The 24717-nt window shown below is 37.1% G+C and overlaps 1 protein-coding gene across 1 annotated transcript in view; it reads left to right on the top strand.

The window, feature by feature from the left end:
- The window catches only part of TBX20 (T-box transcription factor 20), an 82838-nt gene that overhangs the window by 24824 nt on the left and 33297 nt on the right, over nucleotides 1–24717 (top strand). Inside the window, exons 4-7 of the mRNA XM_087947322.1 lie at nucleotides 5748–5988; nucleotides 13495–13659; nucleotides 17128–17236; nucleotides 18286–18444. Of these exons, the coding sequence (XP_087803448.1) occupies nucleotides 5748–5988; nucleotides 13495–13659; nucleotides 17128–17236; nucleotides 18286–18444 (674 nt within the window). The remainder of the gene's footprint in view (nucleotides 1–5747; nucleotides 5989–13494; nucleotides 13660–17127; nucleotides 17237–18285; nucleotides 18445–24717) is intronic.

Raw genomic sequence — 24717 nt, 5'->3', positions numbered from 1 at the left:
CATGGTTCAGCAGCCAAAGAAAGTAGAACAAAAATCTGTTTTCTTCGTCCACCTTATTTTGTAATTCCTGCCTTATAAAATTAATCAAAGTTCTGCCCCATTGACACTTGGCTGCATTTTAAAGTACAAGGATCTATACAGCCTCTTATAATTGTTGGGCATTCGATAGAAATGTACAAGGCTACATACAGTAAGGGGAATCGATAACATTCCAATTCCCACCATAAGTATGATATAATGGCATCCGTACTATTCTGGAATACGGTGATGTGAGAACATAGAATGACACTGAAAGTCCCATTTAAATTAGTGGGTCTTGTTTCCAAATATGAAGGCACAGGATCAGATCATAATTTGAATAAACAAGATCTGCCCCCAATCATTGTAGTGACAACAAGTATCCTTGGTTTCAAGTAGGACCGATTTCCAGATAATTGCTGGAACTCTTTGCGCTCTATATTGCTGATGAAGGAACGCAATCACATAGAATGAATCAGTGTATTTACTAACGTTCAGGGAGTGGTGCTAAGATAATTGGATTTACTCCGAATTGCAAACAATACTGGCTGAATTCAAGGGGATTTTTTTCATCTAATAAACAATTCCCGATTGGAGCTTTAAATTCATCAATTTATTGCCAGATCCTTAAGATTTCCATTTGGAAATGTATCCATGATTTTTAAGAGAAATTGCTATCAGTCTTGAAACGGTGTACAAACTTAAGGACAAGAACATTTTAAAAATGATTGAAGCTGAATGAGTTGGTGGTATTTTTCACAAACTTTAATAGATCTCCGCCCTGATGGATTTCCTTTAAAAAAGCCAATTTTCCTCCAGTTATTACCTTTAAACGATTTTCCATAATTTTGTTTTGAAAACTTGCAAAAATAAAGCCATGAAATAGCAGCCACAACACTGTCTTTAGAGTTGTTCACAAACATTGCTGAGCAAAAAAAGGAAACACTTCTCTTCTGCTTCGTTATCCGCCTTCCTAACTACTAGAGAAAAATAGTGCATTTTACAAAAACTGAACACATTTTTCAAAGAGCAATGGGGGGGATACTTTCAGTCTTATGTTAAAAAGTGACCATATAAACAAAACCTGTGTTAAAAAAATTCCTTTTTAATTAACTGCAGAGAATTTTAAAATGCCTTAAACTGCCTTTTTATCTTTTTGGGGATGAAGTTTTGGGAAAGTTTTTTTTAATGAGGTTTGAGCTCCGATAAATGCAGAACAGACAGAAAATAGGTTGGATGTTGTTTTTTTTAGTTATAAAAGAGTACGATTGCATATCTGTCTTTCTCCTGGCTGGGCTCCTAGAAATGTGAGTTTCTTCCTTTCATTTCAGTTTTCAAAACAAACATTAAAAAAACTTTAGAATTGACTCACAAAGAGCTAAATTATACAGAGCTGCTTTAAAATCTACTAGACTTTGTATAGGACAACTGGGAAATAAGCTGATGGGGGATGTTCTGAGTGATAGGGGATATTCTGTTTTATTAGTTAAGCCCAAGTATTGTTGAAGTCGATGGGACGGACTCTTGTCTTTATCCTGTCCCTGTTGATCTCTGTGTAGGAAGTCCTTTTTTTTTTTTAGCTGCGAGCTTCCATATAGAGAGGGGGGGAGGGAGGGGAGAGAGAGAGATATCCACTGACATCAATGGGATGCTCGCCTGGATCCACCCAAGTTCTCCTATCCTGTTAAGCCAAATAGAGTAACCTTCCAGGCTTTGCCATATTTATTTGATGAGCATGAAGTAAGTTATTTGCCACATTTCTCTAAAGAGCAACAAAGGATTTCTGTCCTTTACATCTGGGCTAAGTGGTTCAGTGGCCTGATCCAGTTCGTTCCATTTTTAGGAGTTCTGACTGCTGAATATCTTCTAGGCGGCAGACCCTGCAGATGCTGACCCAATGCTGCTTGATTTTATTTAAATTTACAATTGCTTAGATAAGTGAAGTTTTCTAGTGTAATTTCTGGGTTAAAAATTGATTTCTGCTTTTCAGACTCCACTGCAGTCTCAAGAAAGATTTGCAAATAAGGCTGAGTTGCAGGTTTGAGATCAAGAAGATTTTCTATTGTTGGCTGAATTGGGGGTGGAACTGGGGCTTAAGTGAAATATGTTATTTTTGACCAGGTCAGTCAGGTAGAGTTCCAGAAAAACGAACTTGGTTCCTTTATTACTATTAATTTCTTGGACATGAGAATTATTTGTTCCTGGTAAATAACATTATGAAAGGAATATAATTTCATGCTGGACTGATTCAGACATGCTAGTTTCAGACAGTCAAACATTCAGCTTTTAAGTGGACTTTGCCAATAAGATGAATTTCAAACATCTGAATAGTTGTGAGCTGTTTATTTCCCAGGAGCTTTCCCCTGGGAAAATCGGGATTCCAGAGGAATAAACATCAAAAAAGTCAGAATAAGCATTTGGGATTATCTTCAGTTTTAGGGATTCCAGAAAAGTCAGTATTTGTTAGTAATTGGTCTGCGATATCACAATTCTCTAGAAGCCCTTTATAGGACCTAATATTCTACAGGCACTGGACATTTCCAAACTGCTGTCTGGTGTGCATCTACTCAGGAAAAAGTCACCTCATCTAAATTTGTAGAGTGCTGAAAGCTGATTGTGATTTATAGCATCACCCAACCATTGCGACCAGTTGAAGTTGTAAATCACTCATGAGAAAATGCCAAAGATTGTCTTGGGCATTTCACTCATTTATTTCCCTGATTCCCATGACTTGGAAACCAAGGCATCATCTAATGTGCTTACACAGCATGGATCCTATTAGTCCAGGACCCCCTCCCCAGTGGTGTATTAACTATTAAGCAGACTTAAGCACATGGTTTCTGGCAGTTTTGAGCTAGCTAGGTGGATTGCCTTCTGGGTATCTTGATCATTCTTGGAGTGACCGTTTTTTTGGTTCTCTCTACTCCATCACCACATCTAGTAAACCATCTCACCAATTCTTTCCTATTTTTGTCTTTTAATTGAATGTGTAGCCTGCCCTTCCTTCATGGAGCTCAAGGTTTTCTCTGTTTCCCTTTTATCTTGACTATTCTAAAAGATTGGGCTAAAAACCTATGGGTCAGTTTCTGGGATTCTTGGTAGAAACCAGGATTTGAATCTGGATTTCTCCAGACTTGCTCCTCCACTATTTCATACAGCCTCTTCTTCCTAATGAGGGGAAAGTCAAATCAGAGTAAAATGAAGTAAAGGTTTCATGAGTTCATTTTGACTGCAAGATTGTGGGTCTGCAATTATTTTGCACAAGGCTCATCTATATTAATTCTAGATTTTTCTTTAACAACTCAAAGTACTGGGCAGGGTTTTCCATTCTGCTTTTCTTCTAACAATCTTGCAAGCAGATTTATGGGAAGTCAGCAACTAGTGGGCTATATGAACCTACCCAACTTGATTCCTTTATGATTGAGCAATGTTTCCAGAAAACTGAAATCAAGTGAATCGAGTATGGTTAAGTTCTCAGTGAGCAAGCCTCTTCTAAAGCAGCCATTTTTGGAGGAAAATGGCCACATATTTAAGTGATGCAATCTGCATCACAGATTGGAATTAAATGTCATTGTGTTCACTGACCTCTAGCAAATGTATTTAAAATGACACTATTAATATATCTCTGAAATCTAAAGATTGTTAAAGTTGGACCTATTGACAGGGCTGCCTCTGCCCTGTAAAACCACCTGCTGAATAAACCAGATTTGTAACATATATCCAACAAGTTTCCTAAAGACAACACCCAGTTAAACCAATGATTTCTGACCAAGGTTCTGGGAATTCACAAAATATTATTTAAAACCAGTAGCACTCCCATTGTCCATCTATGATGGATCAGTGATAGCTTATTTTCACTTTTATGTTGTTTCCCAAGAGAGGGGGCTGCGGTGGCTCACGTGGTAAGGCGCACGCTGGGCCTGCGCACAGCTGAGGTTGGCAGCTCGGAAGTTTGAAAAAAATGTTCACAGAGAAGGCAGGCTGCCACCTTAATGATCCCTGCTAAAACGTGCTAAATAAATAAATAAATCCCACAAGAGAAGTGGTTGCACACTGCAACTAGCTATGTGGGGTCTAAAATTCTTCTGGGCAATTCATGTAGGAAAATCTTTTTTCCCCTCAAAAGAATTGAAATTAAAGACATATAACAGCCACCCTCCCCGTTTGAATTATTCTGACCTCCCAACATTTTGTGAGATGCTGAAATTGCTCTATAATTTTGTTACTGAATGCTGTTTAACTAGCAAGTACCTCTATAAGTAGAAAACTGGATATAGTAGCTGCTCTGATGGTCTAGTTTTCTTTATGCAAGGATAAAAATCAACTAGGAATTGCATAAACCTATAAATGTTTCTATCTAAACAGTTCCTGGATTTTCTGCCAGATTTTGATGGGGATGGAGATCATCATAAATCCTTCTATTCACTGGCATTGACACTTTGCCATTCACGGGAATATTGTAAATCCAATTATAAATGCAAATATATTTGGAGAATAGGCTATCTTTTTTCTGAATTAAAATCTTGCAGAATCAACAAGATGTAAAAACAGAAGCAGAACCCCACTAGATGACTTCTTTCTTTCTTTTTCTCCCTTCCCCACCCCTTTCCATTACTGTTGATTCCCATTGTAAGAAGAAAGCTATGTTAAAGAAAAAATATCAGTCTGGCAGTACCTTTTCCGACTAACAAATTTTATTAGAAGCCAAGTTCACAAAAGCTGCCATGATTATTAGACATTAGAGTGAATTTATTGTGTAAAATTGATCAGTCCTTTTGTTTCATTTTCTGGAGAAGATTAACATAAATCCATTTCTTTTAGTTTTAGAAATTCTTAACCTAAAATTCAGGAGTGCTAAATTTCTGCTGGAGTTCCAGTGCTCAGCTTTCCGATTGTTAATGATCTCTCTTTGTGGTATTCAAATTATTTTACTACCGGATCTGTGGGCATGGCTTGGTGGGCATGGCAGGGGAAGGATACTGTAATATCCCCATTTCCACCCCACTCCAGGGGAAGGATACTGCAAAATTTCAATTCCTTCCCCACCCCACTAACCTGCTTTCCAGCTCTGTTCTCCTGTGCAGGGCAACAAAAGAAGACCAGCTGATCAGCTGGGACTCAGGAGGCAGAGAATAGATGGGGGTGGGGCCAATGAGAAATGGTATTTGCCGGTTCTCAGAACTACTCAAAATTTCCACTACCGGTTCTGCAGAACCTGTCAGAACTGGCTGAATATCACCTCTGATCTCTCTTAAGGGAGAAATGGGAAGGAGATAATAAACTATATTCAAAGTTGAAGCCTCATTTATCAATCAAAAGGAAGTCATTTTAAAATTTGTTCAGTTTCATTTCTGGGCTTTGAAAGTATTTTCCCAAAGCTGGTCAGTTTCATGTCCAGGTTTTTACTTGATATTGGAATCAGTCAGCTTCATTTCTGATTAGTCCAGCCACATTTAGGACTATTTGTTTTGGCTTTATTTAATTAAGATGGGAAGCTTTCCCTCCATGGAGCTTGACTCAAGGAGACTCCATGAGTAGACAGCTCCATAGGAGCATATTGCCATTGGATTCTTATAGTAGTTTTGGTCATCTTTAAATTTTAGTCTACAGCTCTGGGATTGCAGCTTTATGTGCAACCAGCCAGATCAGCTACTTGCAGCCCTCCCACACACAAAACCATGGTGGATCTTCTCACCAGCCTCTTGCTTTTCTTTTTGTCCTCTTTTCAGAGCAATTCGTGGAGAATTCATCTTGTTCTCAGCCTCTGAGTGATTTGCCAAACTTGGACACCCATGGGGATTTCAGCAGCAGTAGCAGCCCTTCCTCTCTCTGCACAGAGCCACTAATCCCCACCACTCCAGTTATTCCTAGTGAGGAGATGGCTAAGATCTCCTGCAATTTGGAAACTAAAGACCTTTGGGACAAATTCCATGAACTAGGGACTGAGATGATAATCACAAAATCAGGAAGGTAAGACTGGAATATTGCTTGGCAGGGTTTGGGGCATGTTACCCACAGCTGGTACCATTCAGACGTGTGATAATTTTCTACAATTGCTTAGGAAAAGTGACAATTGCTGGGATTTCTGGAATTTGTAGTTTTAGCACAGCTTAAGCTTAAACCTCCTTCATGGATTACTCCCTTGTTATGGCAAAGGGCTTGCATAGCTCAATGAAGCTATGAGCTATGCCATGCAGGGCCACCCAAGATAGACAGGTCATAAACAGAGAGCTCTGACAAAATGTGATCCACTGGAGAAGGAAATGGCAACCCAGTATATTTGCCATGCAAACCCTATGGACAGTACCAAAAGGTAAAAACACTGAAAGATTAGCCCTTCAGGTTGGAAGATGTCCAATATGCTAGTGGGGAAGAGCAGAGGGCTAGTACTAGTAGCACTAGTAAGAATGAAGCGACTGGACCAAAGCTGAAAGGACTCTCAGCTGTGGATGTATCTGGTGGTGAAAGGAAAGTCTGATGCTGTAAAGAGCTATACTGCATAGGGACCTGGAATGTAAGATCCATGAATCAAGGTAAGCTGGATGTGGTCAAACAAGGTGACAAGACTGAACATTGACATCTTAGGAATCGGTGAACTAAAATGGACAGGAATGGGTGAATTCAGATGATCAGGTATACTACTATGGGCAAGAATCCTTCAGAAGAAATGGAGCAGCCCTCATAGTCAATAAAAAAAATAGGAAAAGCAATACTGGGATATAATCCCCAAAATGACAGAATGATCTCAGTTTGAATCCAAGGCAAATCATTCAATATCACAGTAGTCCAAGTCTGTGCCCCAACCACTGGTGCTGAAGAGGATGAAATTGATCAGTTCTATGAAGCCCTACAGCGCCTTATAGAATTGACACCAAAAAATAATTATCATGGGGTATTGGAATGCTAAAGTAGGAAGCCAAAAGTTAAGTGGAATAACAGGCAAGTAGAGTGCAAAATGAAGCAGGGCACAGTCTAATAGAATTTTGTCAAGAGAATATGATGGTCATAGTAGACGCTCTTTTCCAACAATCCAAGACACGAGTCTACATATGGACATCATCAGATGGTCAACACAGAAATCAGATTGATTATGTGCTCTGCAGCCAAAGATGGAGAAGCTCTATACAGTCAGTAAAAAGCAAGACCAGGACTGACTGTGGCTCAGATCACGAGCTTCTTGTTGCAAAATTTAGGCTTCAATTGAAGAAAGTAAGGAAAAGCATTAGGCCACTCAGGTATGAACTAAATCATATCCCTGATGTAGAGGTGACAAATAGATTTAAGGAATTGGATCTGATAGAGTGCCTGAAGAAGTATGGGTGGAGGTTTGCAACATTGTACAAGAGGTAGCAACTAAAACCATCCCACAGAAAAAGAAATGCAAGAAAGAAAAATGGCTATCTGAGGAAACTTTGCAAATAGCTTAAGAGAGGAAGCGAAAGGCAAGGGAGAAAGAGAAAGATACACCCAATTGAATGCAGAATTCCAGAGAATAGCTAGAAGAGATAAGAATGCCTTCTTAAATGAACAGTGAAAAGAAATAGAAGAAAACAATAGAATATGGAGGACCAGAGATGTCTTCAAGAAAATTGGAGATATGAAGGGAACGTTTCATGCAAAGATAGGCATGATAAAGGACCAAAATGACAAGGACCTAACACAGATAGAAGAGATTAAGAAGAGTTAGGAAAACTACACAGAGGAACTCTACAGGAACAAGCTTAATGTCCCTGATAACCACAATGGAGTGACCACTGACCATGAGCCAGACATCCTAGAATCTGAAGTCAAATGGGCCTTAGGAAATCTGAGCAACAACAAAGCTAGTGGAAATGATAATATTGCAGCTGAGCTATTCAAAATCTTAAAAGACAATGCAGTAAAAGTGCTACACTCAATTTGGCAGCAAATTTGGAAAACTCAACAGTGGCCACAGGATTGGAAAAAGTCAGTTTACATTCCAATTCCAAAGAAGGGCAATGACAAAGAATGTTCAAACTACTGCACCACTGCATTCATTTCACATGTTAGCAAAGTTATGCTCAAAATCCTACAAGCTAGGCTCCAGCAGTATGTGGATCGAGAACTACCAGAAGTACAGTCAGGATTTCGAAGAGGCAGAGGAACTAGAGATCAAATTGCCAACATATGCTGGATCATGGAGAAAGCTAGGGAGTTCCCTAAAGCCTTTGATTGTGTGGATCACAACAAATTGTGGCAAGTCCTTAAAGATATAGGAATATCAGACCATCTTATTTGTCTCTTGGGAAACCTATATGGGGTCAAGAAGCAACAGTGAGAACGGAAACAGAACCATTGATTGGTTCAAAATGGAAAAAGGAGTTTGGCAAGGAGTTTGCCTAATGCTGGGAAAGATTGAGGGCAAAAGAAGAAAAGGATGGCAGAAAATGAGGTGGCTGGATGGAGTCACTAAAGCAGTAGGCACAAGCTTAAATGGACTCTGGAGGATGGTAGAGGACAGGAAGGCCTGGAGGAACATTGTTCATGGGGTAGCGATGGGTCAGACACGACTTCATAACTAACAATAACAACAAGCTAGGTCAGGCCCTGAAACCCCAGAGCTGGGGAACTTGCTCCTAGCATTCAGAAGAGCACTGCTTTTTTCTTTTCTTTTCTTTTCTTTTCTTTTCTTTTCTTTTCTTTTCTTTTCTTTTCTTTTCCCTTTGGTAATTAGGTCTCTGGTAGTATTAAGCAGCTCAATTGTTTTTATAATGACCTTGGTCTGTACGCTGCATGGAATCATGTATTTGAAGCAGTAAAAATATAGGAAGAAATACATTTTTAAAAAACCATTACGTAGTTCCCAGGGGAAGCACACTCTGATATGTATCAGCTCCATGGAAAGCACCACCAGGCACATGGCTACAGGAAAGTTAGCTTTGAGTTGAGTTTTAATGAAAATTGGATTGACTTGACTTTGTGGAAGAAAACATTTGCTAAGTTTATTTAAAATTGTCTATGAACAAGCATGGAAGGGAAGCCAGTCATGTATCCCTCCGATTATTTAAACATCTAGTCTGTGCTAGAAATCTTGTCAGACAATAAAGTGGTGCTGATTTGTTCACTGTGTCATTGCTTTATTACACCACAGTACTGAGTGACACACAGCTGAATGGATAATTGCCACCACAAAAAAGTGTTACATTTGAAGTGTTGTCAGATAACATGGTTCTTTTTGGTCTATTTTTGATCTGTGATGGCTGTTTCACACAAGCACTAATAGTCGATGTCAAAGTCTCACAGTGATAAACATACATTGGACACTTGCCCTTTAACCCACAGCAGACACTGAAAAGTTACTATTGCTCATTAATGTATAATGTAAGCCATCAGAAATTGTCTCCCGTTACTTTCTGTTTCAATTTGAACAGCTATACTACATTGGTATATTAAAATGTACTGCAAATCTTCAGTTGATTTTTTTATCTGAGGTAAAATAAAAATAAGAAATTTGAAGTAGAAAAGCACATTTCAGTGAAAGCAGTAGAGTGACTACAGTGAAAATCTTTGTAAAACAAGCCATAATTTTAATGGAACAAATCTAATTTATGAATTAGATAGAACCCTTGTAAAATGAGGAAGGTGGTATAGAGAGAATTTTACCAGAAACAATTTTCAGAGGAGTAGCAGTTTTTAGTTTCTTGCAATCAGAACAACAAAAGAGGATTGAGCCAATTTTGAAGATCAAAACAGCCATCCCAGGCCTTAGATATGTTAACCTATTAGTCCTCTCAGCTCCAACTGCTGAGCTGATAATAACAATCTGTTGCTTTTAGACTAAATATGTTATCTGTGGATGATAGGAATTCAATACACACTGTATTTGCAACTAGGAAAGTAAAGCCAATATTACACTTTGGGAAATTTAATTCATCAGAGTCTAGAAGCCTCCCTACTCTGCATAGAATCATATCCAAAATGTTCATTAAATACTGGTGCGTATCAGAGACTCTGCAACACTACTGTGCCAATATTTTTGTTATTCCTCGCTCTACACTACAATCTGCACATAAATGGAAGAGTTATGACATTGTTTAGGACAGAATGTATAACAAAGGAATGATCACTAGTTTTATTAGATTGTTTTCGTGTTTCTGTAGCATCTGTTTCATGTAGGAGTCCCATGCAGAGCTAAAAGAATTTTCCAGGATTATTTAATGTACTTGTTTATTTCTCATTGGATTGTTTGCATCAGTTTACTCCATAACCCTGCTGAGTAGCTAAATACTACCCTTGGTTTTAAATATGAAGGTAAAAACTATAAGGATTACTTTTGTTATAGTGGCCTTCGAGAAAAACCAACCAAACAATCCAGTATAAATTAGAAGCCGATATGGGAGAACATTCTGAATCTTGGCTCTATTGTTTTCATGCTGATTTATGGTGCAGTCATCCTTGCAAATCAATGGTACTGACTAAAGAAAGGCAATCTAAGTACTTTACCTGATCTTATTAATACCACATTATCTTCCTCCATTGGCTCAGAATAATAACTAATTATTGTCATTTGTCATTTTATTCTCACAATGAGTCTCTTGTAAGTCAGTTTCCTGATGTTTAATATTCGTAGGGGAAACCTGTTTTTAAAAACATTTATAGTAGTTATTAAGCCACACTAAATTAAAGGTATATATTAGATACAGATGGAAAAGATTTACTTGCTTTTAAAAAAAAACCTTGGGAGGAGGTTGTTTGAAAGATTCTTGTAAAATTTTCTAGCATTACATCCAAACGTAACCTTGGTCACAAGTTATTTGAGACAAATTTTTAGATACTAATTATGAATGTTCTTCACAGAAACGTTTGGCAGACATTTTTTTGGTCTGCAAGAATCACAAGATGTGTTGGTACTGCCAACTATAAAGGTATAACATGTAAGAATTCAAGGAAGCCTAAAAGTTAATGAAAAAGGAAGGTAAAGAATGGGGTGTGTTGAATTGTCACCTTAATCATTAACACAATTGGACTTTATTGTTGTGACATAAACTTTAATAGTTTGGATTCTACTTCATCAATGCATTGAGTGATGCAGAATGTAGAATAGAGAATTGTATTTAGCGACATCAAGTTGGAAGTAAATAAAATGAAGAAATTGCAGACTGAGGTAGTTACTTTATTAAGGTAAAGGTTTCCCTGTCCAGTCACGTCCAACTCTAGGGTGCCATGCTCATCTCCATTTCTTGATGGGAGCCAGTGTTATCTGAAGACATTTTTCATGGTCATGTGGCCAGCCTGGCTGTACAGAATGCTGTTATCTTCCTATTGAAATGGTACCTATTAATCTATTGGAATTTGTATGTTTTCAAATTGTTAGGTGGGCAGGCACTGATAATTACCAGTGATAATTGGTAACTTAATTGTTACACGATAGATATATGAATTCAGATAATTTTTTAAATAATTTGCATCTCTAAAGCACTTTTTCAGCAATAACACCCCCACCCCCATAATGCTGAATATTTAAAAAAATAGCAGACCAAAATACATACCAAGAAGGAGCTTCCCCTCTACAATTATGGGGAAATTAGCAAAATATAAATCAAAACCAGTTAAACACATCAATAAAAACTTATTTTGCTTCCACTTTCCTATTTGAATTCTGCTATTTAGTCATATTAAATGTGTGATTTTCATCAACACTGAGACATTTTCTCCTTTTTAAAAAATATCTAGTGCAAGTTTGCTGACTCTCCTTCACCTCCCAAAAATTTTCCTTTTATTTCTGAAGTGAAAATCAAGATGAGTTACTGACACCAGATTGTTTCTCATGAACCTAGGCAAAATCACATTAGATACCTGTACAATTAGCACAGGAGCCCCCCAGGGCTGTCTGCTTACTGCATTCTTTTCTTTCTATATACCAATTACTGCATCTCAAAGGATCCCTCTGTTAAAATACTGAAGTTTGCAGATGATACAACAGTAATTGGTCTCATTCAAGACAACAAATCTGCATTCAGATGAGAGGTTGAATAACTAGCCTTGTGGTGCAACCAGAACAATCTTGAACTAAATACACTCAAAACTATAGAAATGGTGGTAGATTTCAGAAAAAAAACCCTCCTATATTACCAACTCTTACAATACTAGACAATACAATATCAACAGTAGAGACCTTAAAGTTTCTAGGTTCTATCATGATCTCAAGACTTAAAATGAACACCTAACATAAAAAACATCATCAAAAAAGCACAACAAAGAATGTTCTTTCTGCGCCAACTCAAACTGCCCAAAGAACTGATGATTCAGTTCTACAGAAGAATTATTGAGTCTGTCATCCACACCTCTATAACGGTCTTGTTTGGCTCTGCAACCAAACAAGACAGACACAGACTTCAACAGATAATTAGAACTACACACACACACAAAAACAATTGCTACAAACCTGCCTTCCATTGAAGACCTGTGTACTGCATGAATGAAAAAGAGGGCTGTGAAAATATCTACATACCCCTCACATCCTGGACATAAATTGTTTCAATTTCTACCCTCAAAATGACGCTATAGGGCATTGAACACCAGAACAACTAGACACAAGAACATTTTTCCCAAATGTGATCACTCTGCTAAACAACTAATTCCCATAACACTTTCAAACTATTTATTAAGACTGTATTACTATTATTCGTCTCATCCTTCCTATCACCTATCTCTTCCAACTTATAACTATAACCACATGTATCTTTACAATTTATATTGTTTTATTTGTTCTCTAGTATGATTTGATTGCTTATTAGTAACCTATGACTATCACTAAGTGTATCTTATGATTCTTGCTGAATGTATTTTATTTTTCCTTTATGTACACTGAGAGTTTATTTACCAAAGAAAAATTCCTTGTGTGTCCAATCACACCTGGCCAATAAAGAATTCTATTCTATATATGTGCAATACAGAGAAAATAATTATTTGCTTCAGCTGTCATGGAAGCTTAAATGGGTAATACTTCTACAATTTATTCAAGATCCAGAGTTACAACTATTTCTATATTATAAAATTAGATGTGTAGGGAAATGCATCTGGTGACAATGTTAGGTTCTATGCCCATAAGTTGTCTCTCAACAAAAGTACCCTCTGTGTTTGCACAGTCTCTATTCAGTTGATTACTATATTATTCTGCTTTTGAAAATGCTGTAATTCTTGAGAATCTCTATTGCCTTCCGAAATCTTTACCCGCCTCCCTTCTTTTCCATTTGTGAAATGTGTATGCCAGTAGGGCTGGAAGGGACAAAAGCAGACATATATGTCAATTACAACACAGTCTGAGTCCATTGGCCTTATAATGAATAAGATGAATGAATAATGAATAAGGCTTATTTTAAAAATCCCCAAACACAAAGATTACAAGAAAACACCCTTCCCCTCTCTCCCATGCTGTAAGGCTGTGTTTTCTTAAATCAATTATGAGGGATTATTCTCTTTACGTATTCTTTTTCTCATTTCATTCTGTTTCAGAAGAATGTTTCCAACCATTAGGGTTTCCTTTTCTGGTGTGGATCCAGAAGCCAAGTTCATTGTGCTTATGGATATTGTTCCAGTGGACAACAAGAGATACAGATATGCCTACCATAGATCTTCCTGGCTGGTTGCTGGAAAAGCAGACCCCCCTCTGCCTGCAAGGTTAGTTCACTTGAAAATAATGTACATACATGCAGACACTTGTGCACATATACACACCTCTGCTATTAATATTTTCTTTGGTTTCCAAAAATTACAGCAGGAGCTGAATAAGCAGAAAAAGAATGCTTATGGATACAAAATGTGTTTCTACGGACACAGAAGCAGTATATACTTTTCTGTCCCCTTTCATTCATTGAAATGCTTAAAATTTCTAGGCATAAATTAATCAGTAACAAAAGGCCTTTGTCTAATATGCAAAGTGATGTAACCTATTGTTCAACTATTCAGTTCTTTTCTTAACATTTTTGTTGTATTAAAATAAGTCACTTATTTTTCAGGAGGAAAAATAATGCTATTCTTTTTCAAGATATCTTTCAGATCACATGTTTTAGTTATCCTTTTCTATTATTTTTTAGTCTCAATTAATAAACACAACTGAGAGGTTGTTACTTGTGTCCATTTATTATGGAATAACCTTTATTGAACAAGGCAGGATCTCTTGTGAAGAAAATTGCAAGGAACAAAATGTATTTCATAAATATTAAAATCTGAAGAAACTGTTAATTTCCAGTCTTTGAAGTTGCATTTATTACAGGTTCCATCATAACCATTATGGAAAGAAGTTTTGTATGCATGCTTCAGAAAAAAAGATTATCCTCTGATTGCACTAGCTTTAACCCTTTTTAGTGTGATGTGTTTGTCTGCTTTCCAATTCGAGCTTATTGCAGATTAAACTAAAAACCTCAGTGATTTAAACTGAAAGAAAAAGTTAAACTCTAGTATTAAGCCTTGGCAGTTTTGACTTTGTCTTTTCATGATCACCATCTGTGTTCTAAAACTTTGGTTCTAAAGCTTTTACTTCCAAATGTATTTTTTTGAAACAGTAGTAATTGTGTTTTGCAAGTTGATGAAATTAAATTCCATTGGTTGATCTCGGAAGGACCTATATATTCATTTCTTCTATAAGGGGCACTCAGAAAGAAAGAAAAAGTCATTGATGTAGGTAAGCTTTGGTGACATTCATACAGAAATAACTTTCAGCAGTACATCTGCCAACTCTATTATAAATAAGGATTTTCCAGGATTATCCAGCATCATTTGAAAGCATTCTCATTCATAATGTTTCATCACAGATGACCATTAAATCGTTCTTTTCCAACTTTGTCTGTGTGTACAGTATGTGGCATGAAGTTAAAATTCCTTCAGGAAAAACAAATCAATTTTGAGTCATTGCTTAAATAGCCTTATTAACCCAATCAAAAGTCTGAAAGAGATACCATCCTTATGAGTTCTAGCTTGCTGGTACCTCTTCTATCTTTTCTGAGATTTTATATTATAGCTAAAGTGCAAGTTCAGAGTGTTTACTTTTTCCTTAAATGAAAGAAACAATCCTTTGCTCTTTTCAATCCATGATTTTAAAAATGCTGTTCTAATTGAGCTATTGCTCTAACAACAATTATTAGTCAATGGTGGGGAGGGAACATTCACTATATCTTACTCTACTTCTTGTTTATGCACTGACTATACAGGTAGTCCTTGACTTACAACAATTGAGCCCAAAATTTTCATTGCTAAGCAAGACAATTTTTAAGTAAGTTGTGCCCCATATTACAATTATTTTGCCATGATCATTATGTGAATAATTGAAATTAAGTGAATCATATGGTTGTTAAGCAAATCTAGCTTCCCCCATTGACTTTGCTTGTCAGAAGCTCCCCAAAAATGTTGCAAATAATACTCCCAGGACCTTGGAATGTTGTAATGTTGTAAATACATGGTGGTTGCCAAGCACCAAAATTTGATAACATGATCATGGGAATGCTGCAAAAGTCATAAATGTGAAAAATGGTCATGTCACTTTTTTCAGTGCTGTTGCAACTTTAAATGGTCACTAAATGAATGGTTGTAAGAGAATTGTATTGTATTCTGACCTATGTGTTGTTATTTCAAGCTCAGAATAGCTTTTGGGACAGAAAAACAGTGTAGTCAATTTGGACAAAAAGATAGAGGCCAAACTTCATATATGGAAACATTAAACATTCATGAAAAGATGAAAATATGTCTGAGCCTTTCTAAAGGTCCAGGGAATAACAGCTTTAAATAGAAACATTTATTTGTGATGAGACCAGTAGATGAAGTACTTGGTGGGTCTGTTTTATGTTGGTCATATTTATTAGAATTTCCTGTTGATTTCAGTGGAATTCACCAGAGGTTGCTGCTCTACAGATTGGTTTTATCCAGTGTGCTTGTAAGTAAGCCATGCTGTGTCCTTATTCATATAGGGATATGGATATAGAATTTTTCAAGAGCAAAAATATGGAATGAAGTCTTTTCTATACTCTGAGAGGGTCAAAACTATGCAAGTAGAAAATATATTCTTTTCCTTCATGGACCCTCTTGCAATTTATATTATTTTTCTGGCTAGAAAAAAAGTGCTTTATGCCAGAAAAGCCATTTTTGAATCAAGATCATAATAAGCTGTGGCTTCATAATATTTTTATGAATAATAATGCATTGATGTTTTACTGTAGCTGTTTTATTTTTACTTTATGTAAGCTTTTAATTAATATTTTTAAATGCAAAGGGCCAGAGGTCCATTGTGAATCATTGCTCGGATTGCTGGTAAAAGAAGTCTTCTTGGATCACCTAATATGAAAGCATCCTATTATTTTATATGATTGATACATGAAGGGCCAGAAAAACCTGTCTTAATAATCAAATTAATGTGGAAAACATAGTAGATAATTGGTTCCTATAGTTTAGTGCTAAATTTATGTATACTGCTAGATTTTCAGATTTATAATGGGAATCTTTCCTGAAGTTTTTGAGCATAAAAAGAATATGCTTTAACACAGAGAGATGGCTGTAACATTGAAATATCTTTGATTTCATCAAACACAGGTAACTTCCCCTCTTTCTAAACTGTAATATCAGCATACTGTTATTTAAGGTTTATCTTTTTAAGTCTCCATCTACCCCCCACCTTCTGCAATTCTATGTATGAAACTAGTATTTCTATTCCGTTTAGACAAATCATCACTTAAAATTGTTAAAAGACTAGGAAAGATGAGTCACGATAGAAAAGAATAAGGAAAAATAATATTCAGAATGGAAAAATCCAAAGAGTCAATTTTCAGAAAAATCAGCTTCTAATAATAAAAAAATGTTCTTTTGTTATTTGGTTCATTTGTTTGGTGCAAATATCTTGCAAAATCCTGTGGCTGAATATTTCCTTCTACTTCTAGAAGTTTTTCATCTAAAACTAAGTATCATTTAGATTTATATCTATTCTTTGGCTATTTTTTCCTTATGTGTGGGTTTAAGAGAAGAGTCTATAGTTAGCCAAACTGAATTGAAGTTTTGAGGATGATGTCTACTAGTTTAAGTGCTCATGTTTTATGGAAAGCATCTATCAATCTTTCTGTCTGCTTGCTGGGCCTTGATGAGCTTTGTTGTTTGGCTTTCCAGGCTATATGTGCATCCAGATTCTCCATTTACTGGGGAACAAATGCTGAAGCAGATGGTATCATTTGAAAAAGTGAAACTCACAAACAATGAGCTGGATCAGCATGGTCATGTGAGTACCTGGTCCTGTGAGAAGGGAAAACAATGCTCCACCCTCAGGGTCTTTCAGCCACACCTGTTGGAAATGCCAAAAAACCAGCAATAGTTCCTATGATTAAGTAACCTTTAAAAGCTGTAAAATTTCATGGGCTGAGAGGAGGGGATGGGGCATGTAACAGTATTTGACACCACAGAAAATAGTTTAGAATTTATTCTTCTACTCTGAAAGCCCATTTTTAGCCATCTGTAACAGCTAACTGTTAATTATTTAAGAATTTCTGTCCTGAAAATTTATCCTATCTTCTTTTTGTTTGATCTGTTTTGACGAACAATGAAACAAGTCTAAATGTTGGAATCTGCAATTATGCAAAACTTGAGAAAGCAACCTACATTTAGCCCATAGAAGCAGGAAAGTATTAGATGGCTACAGATATTGTTACATAATATTACATAATAGTATATCAGTTTAATGAAACTAAACCAAAGTTGTCTTGATTCTGCCATATATTGGAGCAAGTTCCTCAGCATGCCATGTGTGACTCTTAACCAAAAGCCTTTTGCATCCCTGATGTAAAATTAAATCTCCATATTTAAATTTAGGATAAATACTGAATGCCTGGCTACATCAAGACTGAATACGAAGAAATGTAATTTGCCTTGTTATTTATTTAAATGGGAATTTAAGTATAAATAGTCTTATTCTTTGTTTTGAAGCTATCTGGCACTAGTACCTCTGAGACTTTCAAAACCCTTCTGGGAATCTGATTGAGTGACAAAAACTAAGGAAGAAAACCATGTTGGCTTTTATCTGTCTACATTTTAAAATCTTTAGCATCCTTCTCTTACTGAACCTCATGGAGTGGAATTAATTTGTGACAACTGGCGTACAGTAGCCTAAGACTAAGACCAGGACTCAAATGATCTATGATTTTTTCTGATACTAGCCAAGATTCTGGCATATCCTTTTTTGTCCTTCTGGTATAGCAGTTTTGATGGATGAGATAATATAATTTGGCGACTGAAAATGATTCTGATTGTGCTTTCTCTCCTTATTGTCACTAGATAATATTAAATTCAATGCACAAATATCAACCTAGAGTGCATATCATCAAAAAGAAAGATCACACAGCCTCCTTGCTTAACTTGAAATCTGAAGAATTCAGGACATTTATATTCCCAGAGACAGTGTTTACAGCTGTTACTGCCTACCAAAACCAACTGGTGAGTGTTTTCACCCAATTCACTAACTATTGTTCTTTTGTAAATTCTACCCAAATAATAAATAAGGGCAGAATGATACAAACATTCTCAGACTTTAACTACTGGTACATATAAGCAGAACATCTGAGCGGGATTTAATTTAATTTTTTTTTAAAAGGCCCGCACCCTAATATAAGAGTACTTCTAGCTTTGCTCCTTCTCTTCTTTGTCCTACATGTTATACCTGACAGAAATATTAAAAATACTTGGCCAGTGCAGAGTTTCAGTTCTGAAGGTCAGAAATGACAGTATTAATGTTTTTCAAAAAAATTATTATTGGCAGGCCTTACCTCAGAATATGCTACTTTTCATTCAGAACACATATCAATTTCTTATATAAAAACAATCCCTCTCCTTTATATTTTCAGTAATATTTGGACACAGATCTTTGCTTAAACAACTGATATAGATCTCTTATACAAATTTGGAGGATGTATTTATTGTATATAGTATATACTTGTCAGTTGAAGTTCTCATTCTGGTCCTCTGTTGGAATAGGAAAATACTTTCTCCTGATTGGTTGTTTGGCTGATCAGTTTCCTATAAAAGGAGCTATGTCAGTAAGGGAGTTCAGTTGCATCACAGGCAGTATTGAATAAAGAGCTGTTAGAAATCACTCTGGCCTCACCTCCATTCTTTGCCCAGAATGTAACACTGGTGACGAAGGTGGGATCAAATGGAAGCTGAAGCTGCAAAGAGTTGATCACTGCAAGCTGACCTCAGAGCTAAATCACCAGAGCTGATCCACAGTTGCTACCATTTCATTGACCATAAATGCCTCAACCCAGATTGCATGGGGTTCACACCAGTCTCTTGGGAAATGGCTGCACTACTGCCTTTTGCTCCATACAACCCAGCATCTGAGACATGGGATTCTTACCTTGCTTGTTTCGACTGCTTCCTTGAAGCCAATGACTTTGCTGAAATCACTGACAACTATACACTATGTATAATACATAACACCCCTCCCCACCAAGATGGAGCATTATGGTGATCAAAATAACAATTTAACATATGTAGTCCTTTAGGTAGGCAGGGCAGCAATGTGTCCATCCCAACCTATGAGGTTCCATCTCAAGACCCATAGCTTTGGAGCCTTGACTAGGTGGAGTGGCTGACGCTGCTTCAGGTACAGCTTGCGGCAGCAACAAGAGGTTGATCACTGGTGCTTCTAACACAAGAGGAACTGAGTTAGCAGGCATTTGTGACTCACCACAGTCCCTTGTCAGTACTGTTGTTTGTGGTGGCTAAGCTGGTGTATCCTTAGCTGAGGTTGTCTCTAGTGGAGTTCATTCTGGCTGGTGGCAGATGGAGGTTTTGAGGTGCCATGCAATTTATTGATGTGGCGATGCCACATCAATTGAGTATCACTCTGTAAGAACGCAGCCCAGTAATGTCTACTACCTGGGCAGGAATCCAGGAAGGGCCCCTGGTGTAGTTGTGGGCATAGACAAGGTTGCCTGGTGAGAATGATTGGAACGAGCTGGTTGAGTCTACAGGGATCTCCAAGGAGTAATCTGAGTGAAGCTGGTCCAAGTCAGTCCACAGGTGGCAACCCATTAGGAGTTTGCCTAGACTCCTGTTGGTGGTGGAGTTTGGTGGATGTGCTGGACCAGGAGGTACTCATCTATCCTTGTTTGCCAGTCCCCCAGGCCCATCCTTGCTAGTGCTTCCTTTTCTGATTGGACCATCCGCTCACCCTGCCTGTTGCTAGCAGGGTAGAATGGTGCAATCAGGGCATGACAAATGCCATGACCCACCAGGAACATCTTGAACTGGCTTGGTGTGAGCTGTGGCCCATTGTCTGAAACAAGGGTGTCTGGCAGTCTGTGGGTTGCAAACAGCCTTTTAAGGGCTTTGATCACAGCATCCAAGGTGGTCGATGTCATGAGTACCACTTCAAGCCATTTTTAATATGCATCCATAACCACCATAAAAGTCTGTCCATAGAATGGCCCCACAAAGTCAATATTCACCCTCAACCAAGGTTCACCCTCAACCTGGGTGCTTCCCACTCGCATGCTGGAGCAGATGTGGGGCTGGCCTTGACTCTTGGCAAGGCTGACAAGATGAGACCCAATCAGCAATGGCCTTGTCTAAGTTGGGCCACCAGACATAACTGCAGGCAAGTGCCTTAATCAGCATGATGCTTGGGGGGGCTACATGAAGAGCTTTCAAAACTGGCCACCACAGGCTCTAGGGTACCACCTCATGACTCCCCCAGAGTAGGCAGCCCCATTCAATGGACAGCTCATGTTGCCGAGTGTGGCAGGGAAGAAATTCTATGCTGACTGGCCCCTTTGGCCACCCCCTTCATACCCAGTTGAGCACTTGGACGATGACATGATCCTTGGCGGAGTGTGGAGCAATCTCCAATGCTGTAATGGGACCAGATACCAGGTTGTCAATTAATAAAACTGATGATACTGGAATCAGATCCTCCACAACAGTCAGGAGTGGGCTGAGGGCATCAGCATGGCTAAGGATCTTATCTGGCCAATGCAGAGGTGGTAGCTGTATGCAGCTAGGAACACAGTTCAGTGCAGCATGAGAGGGGACAAAACTTGTGACATTTGATGGTCCCCGGCAAACAGGCCCACTAGTGGCTTGTGATCAGTCACAAGGTCAAATGGTTTGCCATAAAGGCATTCATAGAAGCATTTGATTCCTGTGACCACATCCAAAGCTTCCTTGTTCAGCTGGCTGAAGTTTCATTCAGCGATGACAAGGTCAATGAGAAGAAAGTGATTGGGACCTCTTTTCCATCTGGGAATTGTTGGCTTCAAATGGTGGGGACACCAAATGGAGAAGTATCACAATTCTTCATTAGGGACATTAGGAGTTTTCCATACTTGTGCAAAAGCTATTCTGGCAGCTGTTGTAATATGCAGCAATAGGTATTTTACTTCTTTTGGTATTTGATCTTTAATGATTCCTAGGAGAAAGATTTCCGGTCTGAACTCAATCTGGTAACCAGTAATCTCTTGTAGCCAGTTTTTAATTTGGATCCAGAATGTCCTGGTCTCAGGGCATTACCACCACATGTGGTAAAATGTACCATCAACTTTTTTGCATTTCCAACATTTGGGGCTTGTGTTGGGGTAGATTTTTGCTAATCTTGTTGGGGCTAAATACCATCTATAAAACATTTTGTACATATTTTCTTTGTAAACTGAGGATATAGTTAGCTTATAATTTGCGTTCCATATTTTCTCCCATTCCCCTAATTCTATGTTATATCCAAAATTCTGTGCCTATGCAATCATTGTACCTTTCACTGTTTACTCTTCCATTTTGAAGTCTAATAAATATCTATATATTTTGGTTATAAATTTTTGTTCCAGCCCCATTAAGATTTCATCTAATTGGTGCCCTTTGTCAAAGCCAAAATCTTTTGAATCTTTTTTATATTTATTTTGGATTTGCAAATATGTCCACCAATCGATTATAATTCCATTTTCCTTTAATTCTTGATTTGATTTTAATTTTCCTTGACTATCTAATAATTCCTTGTAGCTTACCATTTTCCTTAAGTCTAATCTATTTGGATGGATTATGGCCTCCATAGTTGACAGCCATCTTGGGATTTCCATATAATGTTTACTTTTGAGTTTCTTGCTGTAATCAATGAATCCCTTATTAAATGTTGGTTAAAATAGGTATATATATTACTTTTGTTTTCCCACAAAAATGCGTGCCAACCTATCAGAAGGTCATGTCCTTCTAGTGTTAAGATTCTCTTGTCTCTTAATTTGACCCAATCTTTGACCCAATTCAACACCGCTATTTGGTAGTAGAGCTCCCACTCTGGTAGTCTAAGACCACCTCTGCTTCTGTTATCTTATAATAGTTTCATTTTGATACATGGCCTCTTGCCCAACCAGACAACCTTAGATGTCATTTTGTTTAATTCTGTAAAGAAGGGTTTCCCTAATTTGATTGGGATCATTTGAAATAGGTATATTAGTTTTGGTAAGTATTCATTTTCAGTGCGGCTATTCTTCCTAATAGAGACAGTTTCAATTTCACCCATAATTCCAATTCTTACCTGATTTGTTTAATCAATTTAACATAATTGTCCTCTTTTAATGATGAACATCTGGGTGATAACCAAATTCCCAGGTATTTCACCTTTTTTGCTATCTGCAGTCCCATTATGTTTTCTAATTCTGCTTTCTGCTTTGTTATACAGTTTTTAACTATCATCTTATTTTTATTTTTATTTATTTTGAATCCTGCCACTTCCCCAAATTTTCCTATCTGTTACAACAATATTGGTCCTGTATTCATTGGGTCTTTCACTATAAATACCAAATCATCGGCAAATGCCTGAACTTTATATTCCTAATTTCTGATTTTGATCCCTTGAATCTCTGGGTTTTGTCTGGTTGCAGCTAGTAACACTTCTAAAGACAAGAAAAATAGCAGAGGCGATAGTGGACACCCTTGTCTCACTCCTTTCGCAATTTCAAAGTCTTCCATGCAGTCTCCATTTAATAATACACTCGCTTTTCTGATTTGAGTATATTTCTTGTAATGTTTTTTCTATGTTGGTGCCAAAATTCAATTTTTTAATTTGGTATAACATGAATTGCCAATTGAGATTATCAAATGCCTTTTGCGCATCTAGGAAAATTAAGGCTGCCTGTTTTTCTGGGTGGGCTTCATAATATTCAATATTAGTACTATTCTAATATTGTTTTTGATTTGTCTATTTGGCAGGAAACCATTCTGGTCTGTATGTATAATTTCACTCAGAATCTGTTTCATTCTTTCTCCCAATATTATCATGAATACCTTATAATCCATATTTAGCAACGAGATTGGCCTATAGTTCGAGATTAGTTGTTGACTGGTGTCATCTTTTGAAATTAAAGAGTTGTATGTCTCGGACCAGGACCTCGGGAGTCTAGCTTCCATTAATGCCTCGCTATATAATTCTAATAGCATTGGTTTGAATATTTCAGATAGATTTTTATATAATTCTCTGGGTAAACCATCCGGACCTGGCATTTTGTTGTTTTGTTGTTTTTGTATCACCTTTTGTAGCTCTACCAATGTTATTTCTTTACTGAGTATTTCCCTTTTTTCTTCAGAGATTGGGCTCAGACCGTTTCCCTCCAGATAATGTCTAATGTTTTCTTCCATAATTTCTTCTTGCTTATAGAGCTCGTCAAAATACCTTTGCACAATTTTCTTTTTCTCCTCCATCTGATGGTATACTTTCCCTTCCTCATCCTTAAATTGCTGGATTAATCTTTTTTCTTTATCTTTAATTTATGGGACAATCACCTTCCTGGCTTATTTGCTGATTCAAAAAAATTGTGTTTAACCATTTTTAAATTGTGTGCATTTTCCTCTGTAGCTATCAGATTTAATTTATCTATAATCATCCCTATTTCTTTCTTAGCTTCCATATATTTTGGATCTTTTTGAAGCTCATGTTCAAATTTTTTCATCCTTTCTTGTAATTCCTTCTGTTTCTTCCATTTTTCTTTGTTTTTCTTAGCTATGTAAGCTATTGATATACCTCTCACGAAAGCCTTTGTGGTGTCCCATAGATTTTGTAAACTAGTGTGTTGTTTTAAATTAACCTTAAAAATATTTCTAATTCATCCTTAATTCTTTGAATATATTATTTTCTTTTGTTATTTGTGGGTTTAGTATCCATCTCCTTTTTTTTTGTTGTTGTTGTCCTCTCCATGTAATTTTCACTGGGCTATGGTCGGCCCATATATTGGGAATTATTTCTACTTCACTAATATCTTTCTCAATTGCCCCATTCACCCACGCCATGTCAATTCTGAACCAGGATTTTTGTGGACTGGAATAAAATTTAAATTTCTTCTCATTTGGGTTTCTCTTCCTCTATATATCTTCCAAGTTGGTCTCTACCGTTAAATCAAAGAAAGTTTTTGGTAGAATTCTTTTTTTTCTTCTTAATCTTTTCCATACTAACATAATCCTTTTTTACATCTACAATGGCATTGAGGTCCCCTATTAAGCAAATATTTTCTTCACCTACACTAATTATTTTATCATGTAATCTCTTATAGAACTTCTTCTGATTATCATTAGGGACATATATCTCCACCAGTATTAATTGTTTTTGGTGCAAATTAATTTGTATCAATAAAATTCTGCCTTGTTCATCTGCATAAATTTGTTTTGCATTTATCCATTTTTTTACATAAATTGCTACCTCCCTTTTCTTTTAGTCTGCCAATGCTGTGA

This window comes from Notechis scutatus, chromosome Z (assembly GCF_049901735.1).
Source record: "Notechis scutatus isolate UNSWTSFEM ecotype Mainland chromosome Z, rNotScu1.2, whole genome shotgun sequence".
In the NCBI taxonomy this organism is placed as follows: Eukaryota; Metazoa; Chordata; class Lepidosauria; order Squamata; family Elapidae; genus Notechis; species Notechis scutatus.
This window is presented reverse-complemented; position numbering and strand designations above follow the sequence as displayed.